The 19,155-nt window shown below is 38.1% G+C and overlaps 1 protein-coding gene and 1 long non-coding RNA gene across 2 annotated transcripts in view; one reads left to right on the forward strand and one right to left on the reverse strand.

Moving 5' to 3' along the window:
- COL6A5 (collagen type VI alpha 5 chain) overlaps positions 1–19,155 on the forward strand; it is a 129,953-nt gene that overhangs the window by 23,078 nt on the left and 87,720 nt on the right. The window contains 2 exon segments of the mRNA XM_025448944.3: positions 16,600–16,695; positions 17,958–18,557. Of these exon segments, the coding sequence (XP_025304729.3) occupies positions 16,629–16,695; positions 17,958–18,557 (667 nt within the window). The 5' untranslated portion in view covers positions 16,600–16,628.
- LOC112661077 (uncharacterized) overlaps positions 3,158–19,155 on the reverse strand; it is a 47,579-nt gene continuing 31,581 nt past the window's right edge. Inside the window, exon 8 of the long non-coding RNA XR_007405197.1 lies at positions 3,158–4,660. This is a non-coding gene — a long non-coding RNA (uncharacterized LOC112661077). The remainder of the gene's footprint in view (positions 4,661–19,155) is intronic.

Genomic DNA, 19,155 nt, shown 5'->3' on the forward strand with positions numbered 1-19,155 from the left:
GAATGTGTCTGGTGACCTTTCTGAGTGGCCCCAGAGCAATAGGCAAAAGAATTATTCACACGCTGAATTGTTGTGGTGAGTCTCTGAGGCTTATATCAAGTCGTTCAGCTTTAGCTTGCATAGCTTTGGGAAAAGGGCAGCTATTAGTTTCACAGTGATTCCAAGTCAAAATAGTGGGAGAAAATGGAAAATGTTAGTTTGGGAGTTTTAGACACCTATTGGAGGAAATTAGGATACAGGAACCAGTCCAGTGTACAGATAGAAAACAATCTTCAAATACAATTAACAGTATTAGAATCTGATCTCTATGAAGGTATATTACTGAAGTGTAATTTTTTTCCTGTATAATCATTTCCTTTTGCATCAGAGACAACAATAGAAAGACTAATTTGTTAATAAATTAAATCTAGTTTTTAAAAACTTGGCTTGATTATTTATGTAAGTGCAATAACCATAATGATTGGCCATATAGGGTCTTTTAGATCTGGAAAACAAAACATTAAAAAAACTATGTTTTAAATTAAGTCATAAAAATAATAATCATCCTCATTAGTTCATTTAGTCTTCTGTTTTAATTCATGTTGATCTGGATCTTATGTTGGCAGTTTTAAAAATTCGTCTGTTTTCCATCACGGTTTTAGAAATTCTTAGCCAGTTCAGTGTTATGATCTTAAAGTTATCAGAAACCTGCATTCTAGAGTACTTGTCCATAAATTTCTCTGAAGATGATATATATATCATATGTATGATATGTATATATGTATTCATGAGAACACAAAGAGAGGCAGAGAAACAGGCAGAGAAGCAGGCTCCTTGTGGGGAGGCTGATGCGGGACTCGATCCCAGGACTCCAGGATCACAATCTGAGCCAAAGGTAAACGCTCAACCACTGAGCCACCCAGGTGCCCTTGAAGATGAAATATATTTATAAAAGTCTTTGAGTAAAACGGTAACTATAAATGACAAAAGGCTTAAAAATGGCCATGGCTAAAGATCAGAGTTCGTTATAATTTAATTGACAGGGAAATTTGTTTATCTGTGATATCCAATATTTTAAGATAATAGTTGGAATTATGGCTGATAACACTGTAATAGGACAAATAAGATTCCCAGGAATTCCATATAATTTCTGGAACATGTATATGAATAACTTCCATATAAATATTCCCTAAAGAAAGTTTAGTGTCACTTGTTATTTGATAATGATTTCCATGAAATTTAAAACATACAGGGATCCCTGGGTGGCGCAGCGGTTTACCGCCTGCCGTTGGCCCAGGGCGCGATCTTGGAGACCCGGGATCGAATCCCACGTCAGGCTCCCGGTGCATGGAGCCTGCTTCTCCCTCTGCCTATGTCTCTGCCTCTCTCTCTCTCTCTCTCTGTGTGACTATCATAAATAAATAAAAATAAAAAAAAAACATACAAAAGTTATATAGTTTTTTTTAAAAAAAAGAACAACTCTTTTTTTAGAGAAGATTCAGTTTGCTTAGGAAGTTCAAAGATTTGATAAAGACAAAACATAGAATCTTTGTTTTTTATTCAGAATACATTTATGGTAAAGAAAAACATTTGTTGGGATCCCTGGGTGGCGCAGCGGTTTGGCGCCTGCCTTTGGCCCAGGGCGCGATCATGGAGACTCGGGATCGAATCCCACGTCGGGCTCCCTGCATGGAGCCTGCTTCTCCCTCTGCCTGTGTCTCTGCCTCTCTCTCTCTCTCTGTGACTATCATGAATAAATAAATAAAATCTTAAAAAAAAAAAACAAAAAAAAAAAACATTTGTTTACAAACCAGAATCTAAGAAAACTGTGTCCTTTTAACAGAAAGAAAAACCGAATTCTGATTTTGCACCAGTATACTTTTGATATTACAATTTTTCCTATTTTCTTTTTTACTTAACTAAATCCATTTTAATCTTAGCTTGGTCACACATAAAATTCCTTTCTCGAAGTATGTAGGTGTCTCAGGTGGTTAAACACTACTTTTGGCTCAGGTCATGATCTCAGGGTCCTGGGCTGGAACTCTGTCTGAGTCTGGCTCCCTGCTCAATGGAGAGTCTGCTTCTCCCTCTCTCCCTCCCCCAACTCATGCTCTCCTTCTCTCTTTCTCCCTCTCAAATAAACAAAACCTTTTAAAAAAAATTCCTTTCTCAGGAATCCTCTTACACTGTTGATGGGAATGCGAGCTGGTGCAGCCACTCTGGAAAACAGTGTAAGTTTCCTCAAAAAATTGAAACTAGAGCTGCTCTATGATCCAGCAATTGTACTACTACTACTACTAGGTATCACCCCAGAGATACAAATGTAGTGATCTGAAGGGGCACCTGCACCCTAATGTTTATAGCAGGAATTTCCACAATAGCCAAACTATGGAAAGAGTTCAGATGTCCATCGACAGATAAATGGATTACTAAGATGTGGTATTATATATACAGTGGAATACTACTTAGCCATAAAAAAACAAAATCTTGCTATTTGCAATGACATGGATGGAACTAGAGGGTATTATGCTAAGCAAAATAACTCAATCAGAGAAAGACAATTATCATATGATCTTACTCATGTATAGAATTTAAGAAAAAAACAAGATCATAGGGGAAGGGAGAGAAAAAATAAAACAAGATGAAATCAGAGAGGGAGACAAACCGTAAGAGGCTCTTAATCATAGGAAACAAACCGTGGGTTGCTGGAGGGGAGGGGAGGTGGAGGGATAGGGTAATTGGGTGATAATATTGAGGAGGGCACATGATGTAATGAGCACTGGGTGTTATATAAGACTGATGAAAGACCTCTACCTCTGAAACCAATTATATATTATATTTTAACTGAATTTAAATAAAAAAGAAAAAAATTTAAAAATTACTTTTTCAAGATTGATTTTCCACAAACCTACTATAGCTTTCAATATATAGATTTTGTTCTTTTTCCTTCCTATTCTGCAACAATCATTTTACGGATAAAATTATCTTCTTTTATTCCCTTTACCAAAAATGCATCTCTATTCATCATACCTTCTCTTATTGAAAACATATTCTCTACGTTTCATGTACAGTCATTTCTTAAATCCTTATTATTTCTAGTAGCTTTGCAAAACGAAAAGAAACACACATAAGAAAAAACACAAAAAACTTCTCGAAACCGCTTTTCTTTTGCTGATGATTTCAACTTTATTAGTTCATGCATTATTTTCTCAATTTCAAAACGTACAAATCTTACGTAGGCAAGAATGCAAGACAATTGCTATGGAGTAATTACAGACTTACTCTTACAGGACAACATAATTGCCTACATAATTGTTAAATGAATATAAACTCCTGTGTCATATAGTTAAAATAAACCATATCCCTTTTGGAAATTACAAGATGAGATTCACTTGTGTCTGTAGGCTCATTCTAACACAGCTCAATTAGAGTTGTTCTACTGGGAATAATAGAACAGGTAAGGGCAACAAGATCCCCACATTATGGCTAAAGAAGATTGCTCCATGTTGAGTAGTCAGAAAAAAGACTTGAAAAATGAGTCAACAACTTCTAAACTGATGGCAACACTATAAATATCCAGGAAGCCACAAACAGGATTCCCAGCCTGGTAATGGTTGTAAGAAATGGGAAAGTTCTTGTAAACAAAGATTGCTAACTGGCTACAAATCTGCAAAGAGAAGGTAACAAAACTACCACAGAGTGATCATAGCCTGGGCTTGGGGAGTCACCACCGTGCATGTATTGGACAGAAATGGTGATTGTTGTTGTATTGGCCTCTTCAGGTGGTTGCACAGACCCTTTTATTACTCAGTTTATTGTTTTACAAGAGCAGTGGCTTTCAAACATGTTGAGTCATTCCATGGCAGGAAATATGGCATATGCTGTGGGGCAGCACATACTTACATGTATAAAACCATATGAGTAACTGAAAGAAAAGTTTAATGAACTGACACATATTTCTTATGTTCAGTATTTGCCGTGTATGTACTCGGTTTTGCCTTCTATGAATTTATTCTCTTTTATTTATATCTTATATATAAGATATATCTTATATATTATAAGATATATTATAAGATATATATGATACAAATAAACCTATAATAATTCAATCTATGAATTATAGATAAAGTGAAGATATATATTATCCATTTATCTGTATGGATAGATATAGATTATATATATTTTTCAGTTTAAATAAATATTAATCAAAATTCACCAATGGTCTGTGACCACAGTTGGAAAAAGGAGAAGTTACAGTAAATCCTTCCATCGTAGGAGAGAGCTCTCATGGGTGTTCCACTGCTTCTCATCTTCCAAAAGGATGCTTGCTGCTTTGCCTGTATTTCCTTAGCACCAATGCACACAGTTTGCATGGTTAATTTGTGATTATTATTCTAAGTGTTCTGAGTTTCACTTTGGTTCATTTTATATTCTCAACTCTTCTTCCAACCTCTTCAATTATTTGACAATTCAAGTTGCTTTCTCGTGAAAACTAGAGAGCAAGGGTGCCTGCGTGGCCCAGTTCGTTAAGAGTTCAACTCTTGGTTTCTGCTCAGGTCATGATCCTGATGCCCTGGTCCTGGGATCCTGCCTGCCTCAGTCCCTCCAGCTCTCTGCTCAGCAGGAAGCCTGCTTCTCCCTCTCCCTCTGCCTGCTGCTCCTCCTGCTTGTGCTTTCTGCTCTGTCAAATAAATAAATAAAATCTATAAAAAAATTAGCACACAATGTGAACTATCATAGATAAGCATTCTATAGATTAGCCAATTTATAAGAACATTTCAAAATTGTTAGAAGTATATTCTTTCTTACATTAAATTTTTTCAGTATGGCATAAAGCATGTTTATAAATAGACCCAAATGTGTGTTTTTGTCTCTGTATGAAAATTAAAAAGCTGAAAGCAGATAAACTTATGTTTAACATTTAGTTTGTTTGATTTGGAAATGATTTAGATATTCAATGACTATCCATTATTCAGTTTAACTTAGCATGAACTTCGATCTTATTTATATTTACTTAAATTACTTGTTTTTAACAATTATGCTTGGATTAGATCTCTAAATAATTTACATCATCTTAAGTTCTTTTGCTTGTTGACAAATTTTGAAGAAATGCCTGCTTTATTAAGCCAACAAATTTAAATTAGCTTTTATTTATTGAGGATTATCCCAGATCAAGTGAACTTGAAAAATATTTGGGTCAGTTTCTGTGTTTCTGAGAGTATACTCAATTTATATAAATGTTTAATTTTTTGAGCCAATTAAATAGATCTTTATAAACTAATCTTGGCAATACCATCTGGAGGTAGAAAAATATCCCATATCCACATTATACACACAAAGACATATGTAACATACAGATAGACACAGAGATCTTATAACTATTGTTTTAAAATTTTTAGTCATTTCTCAGGTACAAACCTGAAAAAAATAGCTGAATTCAAATTGTGTTTCTGACAGATGGACCAAGTTAAGTAAGGTCACCTGCTCAGATGGCCAGTTTTTTACTATAGATTTTTATGCTTCGGGGGTCCTTTTAGAACTAATTTTGAAGTCATTTTGTCTTTTAGAAGCCTCTGCATACCAACCAAAGGATGACTTCCCTTGTCTGTCTCAAAGAGGTTTCGGACTTCTCTTTTAAGAGTTCCACTTAAGAGGAACCTATCTAAAACAGAGATTCCCCAGGATGGCCATTGTGATTCTACATTATTAAAAAGTTCACCCAGGGGCACCTGGATGGCTCAGCTGTTGAGCATCTGCCTTCGGCTCAGGTTGTGATCCTGGGGTCCTGGGATCGAGTCCTGCATCAGGCTCCCTGCATGGAATCTGCTTCTCCCTCTGCCTTTGTCTCTGCCTCTCCCTCTGTGTCTCTCATGAATAAGTAAATAAATATCTTAAAAAAAAGTTCAACCATTTTTCCAGAAAGGCTCAAGATCCTGGTCCAAGAACCAGATAGAATCAATCTTGCCTTTGGATATATCCTAAAATGTCCTAACAATTGTTCTAAAACATCTAGAATCACGTGTTTTTCCTGATTTTGAACAGGATGGGTGACTTACCCATCAACAAACAAACACGGAAACAAGAAAGCGAAACAGAAACAGAAACAAGTGTGCACAATACAGTTGGAGAACTCAGAATGTAGAGAGTGGAGCTCAGACCCAAGAGAGACTCCCCCTCAAGCTCCAGGGACAGGAAAAGGCTGTGAGCTCTGTGGGCTCTCTGGCTACCAGCTCTTGGTTGCTCATTGGCATTGGAGTTGTTGAAAGTCTTTCATGGATCCCACCTCTAACTCCATAAAGTATCAAAAGTTCAAAACAGTCAACACAAAACCAATGAATCAATGGTAATTCGCAAAATTTTACATCACAAAGAGACAATTTGCAAAAAGACAGTTTGCAAAACAGGAGGACTCAAACCAGAACATGGAATGCGTCTCAGGGGTATACCGCTCTAAGAAGCTTATATAGTGAGAAAGCAGTAACTGTTTATTCCTCACAAAGATTGGTTACAATATTACAATTTTCAGTTGTTGTCTCTTATCAATTTTAAGAAACAGCTCAAATTCACTTGTAATTTCTAGAAACATAAGCAAGAAGTCATCCAGGTCAAGTTAGCCTCCTAACATAAGCCAAATTAAGCTTTTCTGCATGACTAAACTTGTTCTGTTTGCTCAGGGAACCTTCAGGGCTAGGCTTTATCTGTCCTGGATTTTAACAAAGCCCAGACTGTGGCCCCACCTAAAACAGCTAATGGCACCATCTAGTCACGGAGCACAGCCTAAGATTCCACCAGACCAAGAGCAATTGCAGAGCCTGTCCCACAGCACTGCCCAGTCGCAGAGTCCATGGACACTGTCCTTTTTTTTTTTTTTTTTTTTTTTTTTTATTGGTGTTCAATTTACTAACATACAGAATAACACCCAGTGCCCGTCACCCATTCACTCCCACCCCCCGCCCTCCTCCCCTTCTACCACCCCTAGTTCGTTTCCCAGAGTTAGCAGTCTTTACGTTCTGTCTCCCTTTCTGATATTTCCCACACATTTCTTCTCCCTTCCCTTATTTTCCCTTTCACTATTATTTATATTCCCCAAATGAATGAGAACATATAATGTTTGTCCTTCTCCGACTGACTTACTTCACTCAGCATAATACCCTCCAGTTCATGGACACTGTCCTGCCAGGGAACACAGCCTGTGAGCTTGCTGGACCAGAGGTGATTACAGAGCCCAGCTAGTGGCTCTACAAAAATGGAAACACAACATAGTCAAACTTCTGGGTTGTAGCAAAAGCATTTATAAGATGAAAGTTTAGTAATATCAATGCGTACATTAAGAAAAAAAGAAAGATCTCGATTAAATAACCTAACTTTACATCCCAGGAACTAGAAAATGAAGGAAAACTTAGCCCAAAGTTAGCACAAAGAGGAAAATAAAGATTAGAGCAGAAATAAATGGAACAGAGAATAGGAAAACAGTAGAAAAGACTAACAAAAATAGGAGTTGATTCTTTGAAGAGAGAAACAAAATTTGCAAAACTTGAGCTAGAGTCACCAAGAGATAAGACTCAAATAATGAAATTATGAGTGAAATTATAAATGAAAGAAGAGACATTACAACTAAAACCACAGAAATACAGAGGATAACAAGAGACTACTATGAATAACTATGCCAACAATTGGATAACCCAGGAGAGATGGATAAATCCCTAGAAACAAAAAACCTACCAAGACTAAATCAAGGAGAAATAGAAAATACAGAGAATGGACCAATGGGTAAGGATACTGAATTAATAATCAAAAACCTCCCAACACTGAAAAGTGTAGGACCAGATGGCTTCACTGGTGAATTGTATCAAACACTTAGAGAAGAATTCTCAGACTTTTCTGAAAAATTGAAGAGGAGGGACCACCCCCTAACTCATTTTAGAAGGCTAACATTAACCTGAGACCAAGGCCAGATAAGGACACTATGAGAAAACTATAAGCCACTGTATCTGATGAATAGATATGCAAAACTCTTTCTTTTTAAAAAGTTTTTATTTAAATTCCAGTTATTTAACATACAGCATAATATCAGTTTCAGGTATACAATTTAGTGATTCAACACTTACATATACTATACCTGGTGCTCTTCACAAGAGCAAGATTCTTAACAAAATACTAGCAAACTGAATTCAATGGTACATTGAAAGGATCATATGCCATGATCAAGTGGGATTCATCCCTGGGATGCAAGGATGATTTAACAAATACAAATACAACAAATCTACTAATGTCTCACATTAGTAGAATGAAAGATAAAAGTCTTATGATTATTTCAATAGGTCAAATAGATATTTGACAAAATTTAACATCTTTACTAATAAGACAAACCTCTCCACAAATTGGGTAGAACAAACATGCCTCAACCGTAACAAAGGCAATATATGACAAGTATGACATATCATACTCGATGGTGAAAGGTTGGAGGTTTTTCTTCTAAGATCAAGAACAAGACAGGGGGACCCACTATTACCATCCTATTCAACATTGTTGGAGTAGGTAATCAAGAGAACATGACTGCCAGTTGACCCTCAAGTTGGACTTAGGCATTCAGAAGCCCCTCACCTCTAGCTGGTCCTTGGTATGTATGCTGTACCTACCATTCCCATATTAGTAATTGTCCAAAGACATCACCTCAAGAGAATAAGGTGTTGTTGAGACCATCTAGACAACATATGTGACTGAACCCCATTAAGGCCTCTACATAAACTTTTAAGATTCTGGTGGGCAGGTGTGGAGATCTACATATCTTGCAACCACACAGGAAGAACCTCATGAGTAATTTCCCTTGCTTATTAAACCTGCCACCTACCAGTCTGGAGTGGCCTGCCTCTTTTCTTGGTTTCTCCTTGCACTCTGTATATAGAGGCCACTTGGTGAACCAGGAGACCTACTACTATAAGTCCTATTGCCAGAGCCATCAAACAAGAAAAGAAATATAGTCATCTAAATTAGAAAAGAAGAAAAATTGTCTTTGCATAAGATATGATCTTATATATAGAAAATCCTGAAGACTACCAAAAAACTTAGGATTAATGAAAAAATTCAGCAAAGTGCATGATACAAAATAAACATGCAAAAATCAGTTGCATTTATATATACTAACAATAAACTATCAGGAAAATAAAAGAAAAAATCCCATTTGAATAGTATCAACAGCTATAAAATACTTGGAATAAATTTAACCAAGAAAGTGAGGGATCTATATGCTGAAAACTAGAAGACATTAATGAAAGAAATTGAAGAAGACACAAATAAGTGGAAAGATACTTGTGTTTATGGATTGGAAGTTCAATATTATTACAATATCCATACTACCCAAAACACCTACAGATACAATGCAATCTCTATCAAGAGTCAAATGGCATTTTTCACAGAAATATTTTTTAAAAACCCTAAAATTCATATGGGAATAATCAAAGATCCAAATAATCAAAGCAATCCTGAGAAAGAACTAAGCTGAAAGCATTATATTCCTTGATTTCAAAGTACTCTAGAAAGCTGTAGTAATCAAAACAGTCTGGTACTGACATAAAAACAGATACATAGACTAATGGAACAGAATAGAATCCCTGGAAATAAACTCATTCATATATGGTCAATTAATTTACAACAAAGGAACCAAGAATATTCAATGGTAAAAAGGGAAGTCTTCCTAATAAATGGTATCTGGAAAAGAGAACAGTCATTTACAAAGGAATGAAACTGGATCCCTGTCTTTCACCACTGAGAAAAATTAATTCCAAATGGATTAAAGATTTAAAAATATAAGACTGCAAATCATAAAACTTCTAGAAGAGAGCAAAAGGGAAAGAGCCTCCTTGGCACTGGTCTTGTCAATGATTTTTTGTATATTACACCAAAAGCTCAGGCAATGAAAGCAAAAATAAATAATCAGGGCTCCATCAAACTAAAAAGCTTTTCTGTACAGCAAAAGAAATCAACAAAATGAAAAGGCAACCTATGGAATGGGAGAAAATATTTGCAAACCTATCTGATAAGGAATTAATATCTAAAATATACAAGGTACTCATACAACCTGATAGCTCCCCCCGCCAAACACCCTGCAAATAATCTAGTTAAAAAATGGACAAAGGACTTGAATAGACATTCTCCCAAAAAAGATGTACAAGTGGCCAACAGGTGCATGAAGAGATGCTCAACATTATCAGTGAAATGCAAATCAAAAACCACACCTCACATTTGTTAGAATAGCTATTACCCAAAAGACAAAAGATAACAAATGTTGGTGAGAATGTGGAGAAAAAAACTGCTGTACACTGTTGGTGGGAATGTAAATTGGTGCAGCCACTATGGAAAACAGTATAGAGGTTTCTCAAAAAATTAAAAATAGAACTACCATATGTTCCAGCAATTCCACTCCAGATATGTATCCAAAGGAAATGAAATCACTATTGTGAAGAGCTGTCTGCATCTTCATGTTCCTTGCAGCATTGTTTACAGTATCAAAGACATGGAAACAACATGTCATTGACAGATAAATGGATAAAGAAATGTGATACATACACACACAAGAATATTATTTACACATAAAAGAAGATAATCTTGTTATTTGCAACATGGGTGAATCTGGAGGGTATTACAATAAATTACGTAAGTTAGAGAGTGCATATGTTGAACAGTCTCACTTATATGTAGAATCTAAAATAACCACATTCATAGAGGCAGAGAAGAATAGTAGTCTTCAGGGTGGTGGGGGGAAGAATGTGTGAAGGCAGTTGAAGGATATGTACTTCCAGTTATAAGATGAATAAATCTGGGGTATGATTACATCAGTAGTTACATTAACTACAGTATAGTATGGTTACTATAGTTAACAATACTGTGTTGTATACTTTAGAGCTGCCAAGAATATAAATCTTAAAAGTTCTCAGCACACACCCACCCCTCACCCCACCCCCCAGGTGATGTATTTGTTAACTAACTCATTGTGATAATCATTTTGCAATATATGCATATATCAAATAATCACCTGTATTCCTTAGACAATGAAATTTGTCAATTATATCTCAGTAAATTGGAAAAAAAGACAATTGAAAATTATGGAACATGCTATTTGGGGGAAGGCGGGTATTAGAATATTACATGGTATAACCCAATAGATAGCAGTTTGGCAATACTTATAAAATCTTAAAATAAACATACCTTTGACATAGTGATTCCACCTCTACAAAATTAAGCTATAGATATATGCATATATTTATGAAATAGTGTATATGCAAAGTTGCAATATTTATAGTGTTTATTAAGTGCCTACTGTGTGCCAGGAACTAGAGATATAATGACAACAAGACAGAAATCCCTATTCTTTTATAATGATGAGCAAGACAGACAGAAGTCCTTATTTTCTTAGATTCCAAGCTCTAGGGAGAGAAAGCTAATAAAAATAAATGAACAAGACATGCGTCCCTAACTCACTTGCTGCTGCTCCACCATTTTAGTGCCAAGACATGCAGAGTGGGGACCTGAGCTAAAAAGGAAACCAGAGTGGAGCCAAGCCAAGAGATGTAGGCTGGAGTGAAGCTGCACATGATGGCCTCTCAGGATATCTTCTTCGAGGCTCTAGCACCTACAGGAAAATAAGGCAACTGAGTCAAGCCCTGGCTGGGTTCAGCCCAGTCTCACTTTCCAAATATACATCCAACCTGAGGAAGGATATATACACAGCTCTGAATATTTATTGATTCCTGAATCAGCATGGTTTTTTAGAGAGGACTTCCTTTCATCCCTGAGTTAATTTCCTGTTCTTGAAAAACATTACTGAAATATAGAGAGTTAAATTCTCTCCTCCATAGATAGCCTGTATTAATTGATTGGAAAGTTTAACATCATTAAAATAGCAATCCCGGGGGTGCCTGCGTGGCTCAGTTGGCTAAGCATTCAACTCTTAATTTCAGCTCAGGTTATGATCCATCCTCACATCAGGCTCCATGCTCAGCAGGGAGTCTGGTGGAGATTCTTCCTCTCCCTCACCTCCTACTCATGCTCTCTCATGCTCTCTTTCTTTCTCTCTCTAAAATGAATAAATAGGGCAGCCCAGGTCACTCAGCGGTTTAGCGCCGCCTTCAGCTCAGGGTGTGGTCCTGGAGACCGGGGATTGAGTCTCATGTCAGGCTCCCTGCATGGAATGGAGCCTGCTTCTCCCTCTGCCTGTGTCTGTGCCTCTCTCTCTCTCTCTCTGTGTCTCTCATGAATAAATAAATAAAATCTTATTTAAAAAAGAATAAATCTTTTTAAAAATGGCCACAGTGCACAAATTTATCTACATGTTCAATCCAATCTCTATAAAAATCCCAGCTGTCTTTTTTTGCATGAATTCACAAGGGTATCCTAAAAATCATTTAGAAATACGTGGGGCTCAGAACAGCCAAAACAACTTTGAAAAAAAACAAAGTCACAGGACTCACATTTCCTGACTCCGAAACTTCCTACAAATGTAGAATAGTCAAGACTGTGTGGTATTGGCATAAGAATAGACATACAGATATAAATGAAATAGAATTGAAATTCCAAAAATAAACCCATTTACTTATGGTAAATTTGTTCTTGATTTGCGTACCAAGACAACTCAATGGTAAAAACAAAGTCCTTTCAACAAATGGTGCTAGGACAATTGAATATCTACATAAAGAAGCATGGAATCATATCCCTACTTCATACCACATACAAAATTAATTCAAAATGATTTGAAGACCTAAATGTAAAAGCTTAAACTATAAAACTCTTAGAAGAAAACATCAGAGTAAATCTTCATGACTGTGAAGTAGGTAATGGTGATTTATTTATTTTTTTTAAAGATTTTGTTTCAGAGAGCACAAGCATGGGTGGGGGGGGCGGGGCGAGGGGAGAAGCAGACTCCCCACTGAGCAGGTAGCCCAATGCAGGACTCGATTCCAAGACCCTGGGATCATGACCTGAGCTGAAGGCACACATTTAACCGACTGAGCTACCCAGATACCCAGTAATGGTTATTTAGCTATAACATCAAAAACACTAGAAACAAAGGAAAAAAATAGATAAATTGGAATTAATCAAATTTAAAAATTATTTGTGACTTAAGGACACCCTTAAGAAAGTGAAAATAAAACCCACAGAGTGGGAGACACATATTTGCAAATCATATATCTAATAACTATCTAGTATCCAGTATATATAATGAACTCTTATTACACACTAATAAAAGATGAGTAACCCAGTTAAAAATTGGCAAAGTATTTGAATGGGTATTTCTCTAAACAAAATTTAGAAATGACCAATAAATAAATGAAAAATACTCAATGTCGTTCATCATTAGGGAAATGCCAATCAAAACCACAGTAAGATACCCATCTATACCCACTAGAATAATAAAAAAAAAAAAAAACAGAAAATAACAAGTGTTGGTGAAAAGTGTTGTAGAGAAAGAGGGAACTTTACTCACTGCTGGTGGGAATGCAAAATGATGCAACCATTTAGGAAAACAATTTGGCAGTTTCTCAAAATGTTAAACATAAAGCTACCATAAGACCAAAAATTCCACTCCTAGGAATCTACTCAAAGTATTTCCTCAAGAAATGAAAACATGTATCTACGCAAAAATGTGTACACAAATGTTCGTAGCAGCAATATTCATAATAGTAGAAACAAGTGTCCCAACAACAGAACAGACTTTTTAAATGTTGTATATCATCCATGCAATAGAATATTAGCCATAAAAAAGAATGAAGCACTGGTACATGTCACAACATAGATAAATCTTGAAAACATTATGTTAAATGAACATTTTCAAACACAAAAGTCCATACTTTATGTGTTTTCATTTGTATTAATGTCCAGAACAGGCAAATCGATAGAGAAGACAGTAGATCAGTGTTTTCCAGAGTCAGTGGGAGGGAAAAATTGGGGAGTAACCACTAATTGGTATGGGGTTTCTTTTGGGGTCATGAAAATGTTCTATAATTAGTGACAAAGGATACAAATTCTGTGATACTAAAACATATTGAACACTTCAAAAGAATAAACCTTAGAATATGCAAATTATATCTCAATAAAAAAATTAATGAATAAGTGAAATATGTGGCATGTTAGAACATGATGAATATAGATTTAAAAGTCATTATTGGCACTAGTCAGCCACTAACTAGGGAGGGGCATTGTTAGTGGCCATCCGTAGCAAAATAAGGGTTTAGTCTAAATGATTTATTGAGTCTCTTCCAAATCTAGCTTCCAATGACTCTCTCAATCTTCATAATCAAGAAGTTCAAAAGAACTGCTGGAAAAGTCAACTCTAGAAAAAAACCCAGCCTTTACATCTTTGGTATCTCACTTAAGGCAGCTCTATTTTTGCATATTGGGCATTAATCTCTTAATCTCTTTTCCTGTTTATAAAAAGTGACTACGAATCTAAAAGACTATAATATCCCCTGAAGATTTCTGATTGATTGTGAGCTGCATGGAGAGAAATGCTGAGCTAAAGTAATTTGTAAAACTGAGTATCTCTGTAAGTTCAAGAACAGTTTTCGTAAGGGTTTCATGAAGAAAGAGAAATGGGTAGCTGTTGGCTTTTTTGAGCCAAGGTGTGAACATGCATTGTCATGTTCATTGTTGACATAAATGTCAATGAGCATAGCCATTGTTGACATAAAAGTAAAAGGTAAAGGGGGTGCCTGGGTGGCTCAGTTCAGGTCATGCTCTCTTGGGTCATGGGATCGAGCTTAGCATCGGGCTTCATGCTCATCGAGAAGTCAGCTTGAAGATTCTCTCTCTGCCTCTTCCCCAACACACACACTTTCTCTCTAAAATAAATAGATATATCTTGGGGCAGCCTGGGTGGCTCAGCGGTTTAGCGCTGCCTTCAGTCCAGGGCCTGATCCTGGAGACCCGGGATCGAGTTCTGCGTCAGGCTCCCTGCATGGAGCCTGCTTCTCCCTCTGCCTGTGTCTCTCTCTCTGTGTCTCTCATGAATAAATAAATAAAATCTTTTAAAAAATAAAATAGATAAATATTTTTAAATATAAATTATACGTGATTTGTAAGGACACAGACCTCGTATGAGGCATACGTATAGTGGTTAAGAGCTTGGGCTCTCACAGCAACTTCTTGCAAGATACATCTATGAAGGCAAGGGAAACAAAAGCAAAAATGAACTAATGGGACTTAATGAAGATAAAAAGCTTCTGCACAGCAAAAGAAACAGTCAACAAAACTCAAAGACAACCTACAGAATGGGAGAAGATATTTGCAAATGACATATCAGATAAATGGCTAGTACCCAAGATCTATAAAGAACTTATTAAACTCAACAGTAAAGAAACAATCCAATCATGAAATGGGAAAAAGACAAAACAGAAAGACAAAAGACACGAACAGAAATTTCACCAAAGAAGACATACACATGGCCAACAAGCACATGAGAAAATGCTCTGCATCACTTGCCATCAGGGAAATACAAATCAAAACCACAATGAGATACCACCTTACACCAGTGAGAATGGTGAACATTAACAAGACAGGAAACCACAAATGTTGGAGAGGATGCGGAGAAAAGGGAACCCTCTTGCACTGTTGGGAATGTGAACTGGTGCAGCCACTCTGGAAAACTGTGTGGAGGTTCCTCAAAGAGTTAAAAATAGACCTGCCCTACGACCCAGCAATTGCACTGCTGGGGATTTACCCCAAAGATACAGATGCAGTGAAACGCCGAGACACCTGCACCTCAATGTTTATAGCAGCAATGGCCACAATAGCCAAACTGTGGAAGGATCCTCGGTGTCCATCGAAAGATGAGTGGATAAAGATGTGGTTTATGTATACAATGGAATATTACTCAGCCATTAGAAACGACAAATACCCACCATTTGCTTTGATGTGGACGGAACTGGAGGGTATTATGCTGAGTGAAGTAAGTCAATCAGAGAAGGACAGACATTATATGGTTTCATTCATTCGGGGAATATAAAAAATAGTGAAAGGGATTATAGGGGAAAGAAGAGAAAATGAGTGGGAAATATCAGTGAGGGTGACAAACCATGAGAAACTCCTAATTCTGAGAAACGAACAAGGGGTAATGGAAATGGAGGTGGGCGGGGGGGATGGGGTGACTGGGTGACGGGCACTGAGGGGTGGGGCACTTGACGGGATGAGCACTGGGTGTCATTCTATATGTTGGCAAATCGAACTCCAATAAAAAAATATACAAAAAAAAAAAAAGAGCTTGGGCTGTGCAGTCACCTGTCTAGGTTGAGATCCTGGATCTATCCCTTACCAAGCCACCTGTACCTGTTTTCCTCAACAATTAACAATACCACATAGTATTTGTCCTTTCCCATAAGACAGTTGTGAAGATTAAATTAGATGATACTCATAAAGCGCTGAGAAAAATATCTAAGCCATGGCAACGTTAGCATTCTCGGTTTCCAGTAAATACTCCAAATGCTTAATGAGCATTTTAAACACACCTGGCATTACTTGACAAGTACTTGTTTCCAATGAATTGTCTTGTAACCCAGATTCCCTAGTAGTTATTTGTTATACAGTGAGATTTTTCATATTGTAAATAACACTCCTTTTTTCTTTTTTCAGAATAAAGGCAAGAAAACGTCACTAACAAAATGAAGATCCTACTAATTATATTTGTCTTAATCCTTTGGACTGAAACATTGGCAGATCAGAGTCCAGGTACCAGTATATTTTATCATCATTTAGGAAAATAAACATTTTTATGTCTTAACTAACATTCATTTTAATGCATAGAAACAAAGGATTTATTTCTTTAACAATCAAAACAATCAAAGCAGACAGCATTGACTTGTAGTTGGATCAAGCAAACTTAATCTTTCAAAGATGACAGAAAGAGAAAGCCATGGGCAAAAGGCATGAATTATGCTACACCTGGCTAAAAAAGCTTTAATTATTCATTGATTTGCTCAGGTCCCAGTGTTCCATGTCTCTGTGAATAGAACCAATGCCTTTGTTTTGTAGGTCAGTCTGCATCCTAGGATTCCTGACAAATTTCTGAGTTATTTTGAAAGAGAGAGCAATTGTTAAGCACATCACTGATTTCTAGTGTGGAGGTGGCTGACTGCTAAAGTGGATGCTGGTGGTGCCTCCCCTGGGCCCGACTCTTTTATTAGGCCAGAACCCGGCTCGTGGTCCCCCACCCCCTCATCCAGCTGCTATAAATATTGCCTGTAACAGCACACAGACATGGTCCACTTTCTCAGGAGAATTGCTCTTGGCTTTTCTAGAGTCAGCTTATGCAGGACATTGTGCCCATAGCCCTGTGCTTCTTTCCTGCAATTTCTGGAGATGGTCTGCAGCCAACAACTGAGTGAGTGATGAGTATAACAAGTTGGCCCTCTTGCCTTAGAGAGAGGCATGCTCCACAGTCCTCTCAGATCAGGAAAACATGTTGCTTTGCCTCTCTCCTACTTCCCTTACACTGCTTCCCCTTGGCAAAGCCTCGCCTCCAGTCCCTGTCCCAGGATCTGCTTCTAAACTCTCCAACCCAAGACACCTGCTTGCTTGATATGGTTTCTCAAAGTTACTCTTAGTCCAAACACCACTTTGGGGGCTTTCTTGTTTATTATTTAGTATAATGTCAGAGTTTTCGGTTGAAAGGAAGGAAGGAAGGAAGGAAGGAAGGAAGGAAGGAAGGAAGGAAGGAAGGAAGGAAGGAAGGAAGGAAGAAAAAAACATCTCTGGTATAGAGTTGAGAAAGAAAAAGAAAATTATTGCTTAACTTTACAAAAGTCCTCTTGTTTGATATCTTCACAAAACACAGTATAACTTCTTCTGTTTGACTTCCAGAAGACACTGTGCTTGGCATTCTGAGTTACTCTTGACCTAGGGCATAGTATCAAATGAGTATTGTGGTCTCAAATGTAAAGGCTGAACAATCAATCACTTTATTTAGGTTTGTGGTCATCTTATTTTGATAGGGCCAGGCCCTGAGTATGCAGATGTCGTGTTTCTGGTGGACAGCTCCAATCACCTGGGAACTAAGTCCTTCCCCTTTGTGAAAACGTTCATCAGCAAAATCATCAACAGCCTCCCCATCGAGGCCCACAAGTACCGCGTGGCCCTGGCCCAGTACAGCGACCAGCTCCACAGTGAGTTCCAGCTGGGCACGTTCAAGAGCAGGAACCCCATGCTGAACCACCTCAAGAAGAACTTCGGCTTCGTTGGTGGCTCCCTGCGCATAGGCCAAGCCCTCCGGGAGGCCCACAGGACCTACTTCTCCAGGCCCGACAGCGGGAGGGACAAGAAGCAGTTTCCCCCGATTCTGGTGGTCCTGGCTTCGGCCGAGTCCGAGGATGACGTGGAGGAGCCCTCGAAGGCCCTGCGGGGAGACGGAGTGAGAATCATCTCCGTGGGGCTGCAGAGCGCGTCTGAGCAGGAGCTGAAGGCCATGGCCACGGGGCAGTTTCATTTCAACCTGCGGTCGGCCAGGGACCTTGGAGCGTTTGCCCCAAACATGACGCAGATCATCAAGGAAGCCACCCAGTACAGGGAGGTAGCGGCCCTGGACGATGTAAAAGGTAAGGAAGGCCGGGTTAAGGAGGCACCAGTCTGGGGCAGGCGGCTCTGCGCATTCCTCCCTCATTGCCTGCAGCTCACCTTCTGGTGTCCACGATCCCCCATGCTGAGGTCCTGGACACTTCTGCACATCCCTGTCAACTCTTACGGCCGTGTTTGCTTGTGCCTTTTCTCTGACAGGCATCCTCTTGCACCACTCCTTTGTCTTCTTACAGCTTGGATGCCTCCTGACATCATTTAAATCTCGGCCCAATAGTCCTATCCTGTTGCAAGGCTTTCCTTTCAAATTTCTTTTTTGTGTCTCCCAGTTCCCTGTGCACGCTTGATGACAGAAGCACTTCCCAGAGTGAAAAATTACTCATTCCTGTGTTGGTGCCCTCCACCAATGCACATTGTTGGTCGCACATTGAAGGCAAAATTGGGAACATCCATGTGTATCTCTGTATTCTTCGGGCCTACACGGTGCTTGACAATGAGCTAGTATTCTATTTCTTAGTGAGTGAAAAAGTCTTATGGATAAAGAAAGAAGTTCAGAGGGACGCCTGGGTGGCTCAGTCAGTTAAGCATCTGCCTTCCATTCAGGTCATGATCTCGGGGTCC

This window comes from Canis lupus, chromosome 23 (assembly GCF_003254725.2).
Source record: "Canis lupus dingo isolate Sandy chromosome 23, ASM325472v2, whole genome shotgun sequence".
Lineage (NCBI taxonomy): Eukaryota > Metazoa > Chordata > Mammalia > Carnivora > Canidae > Canis > Canis lupus.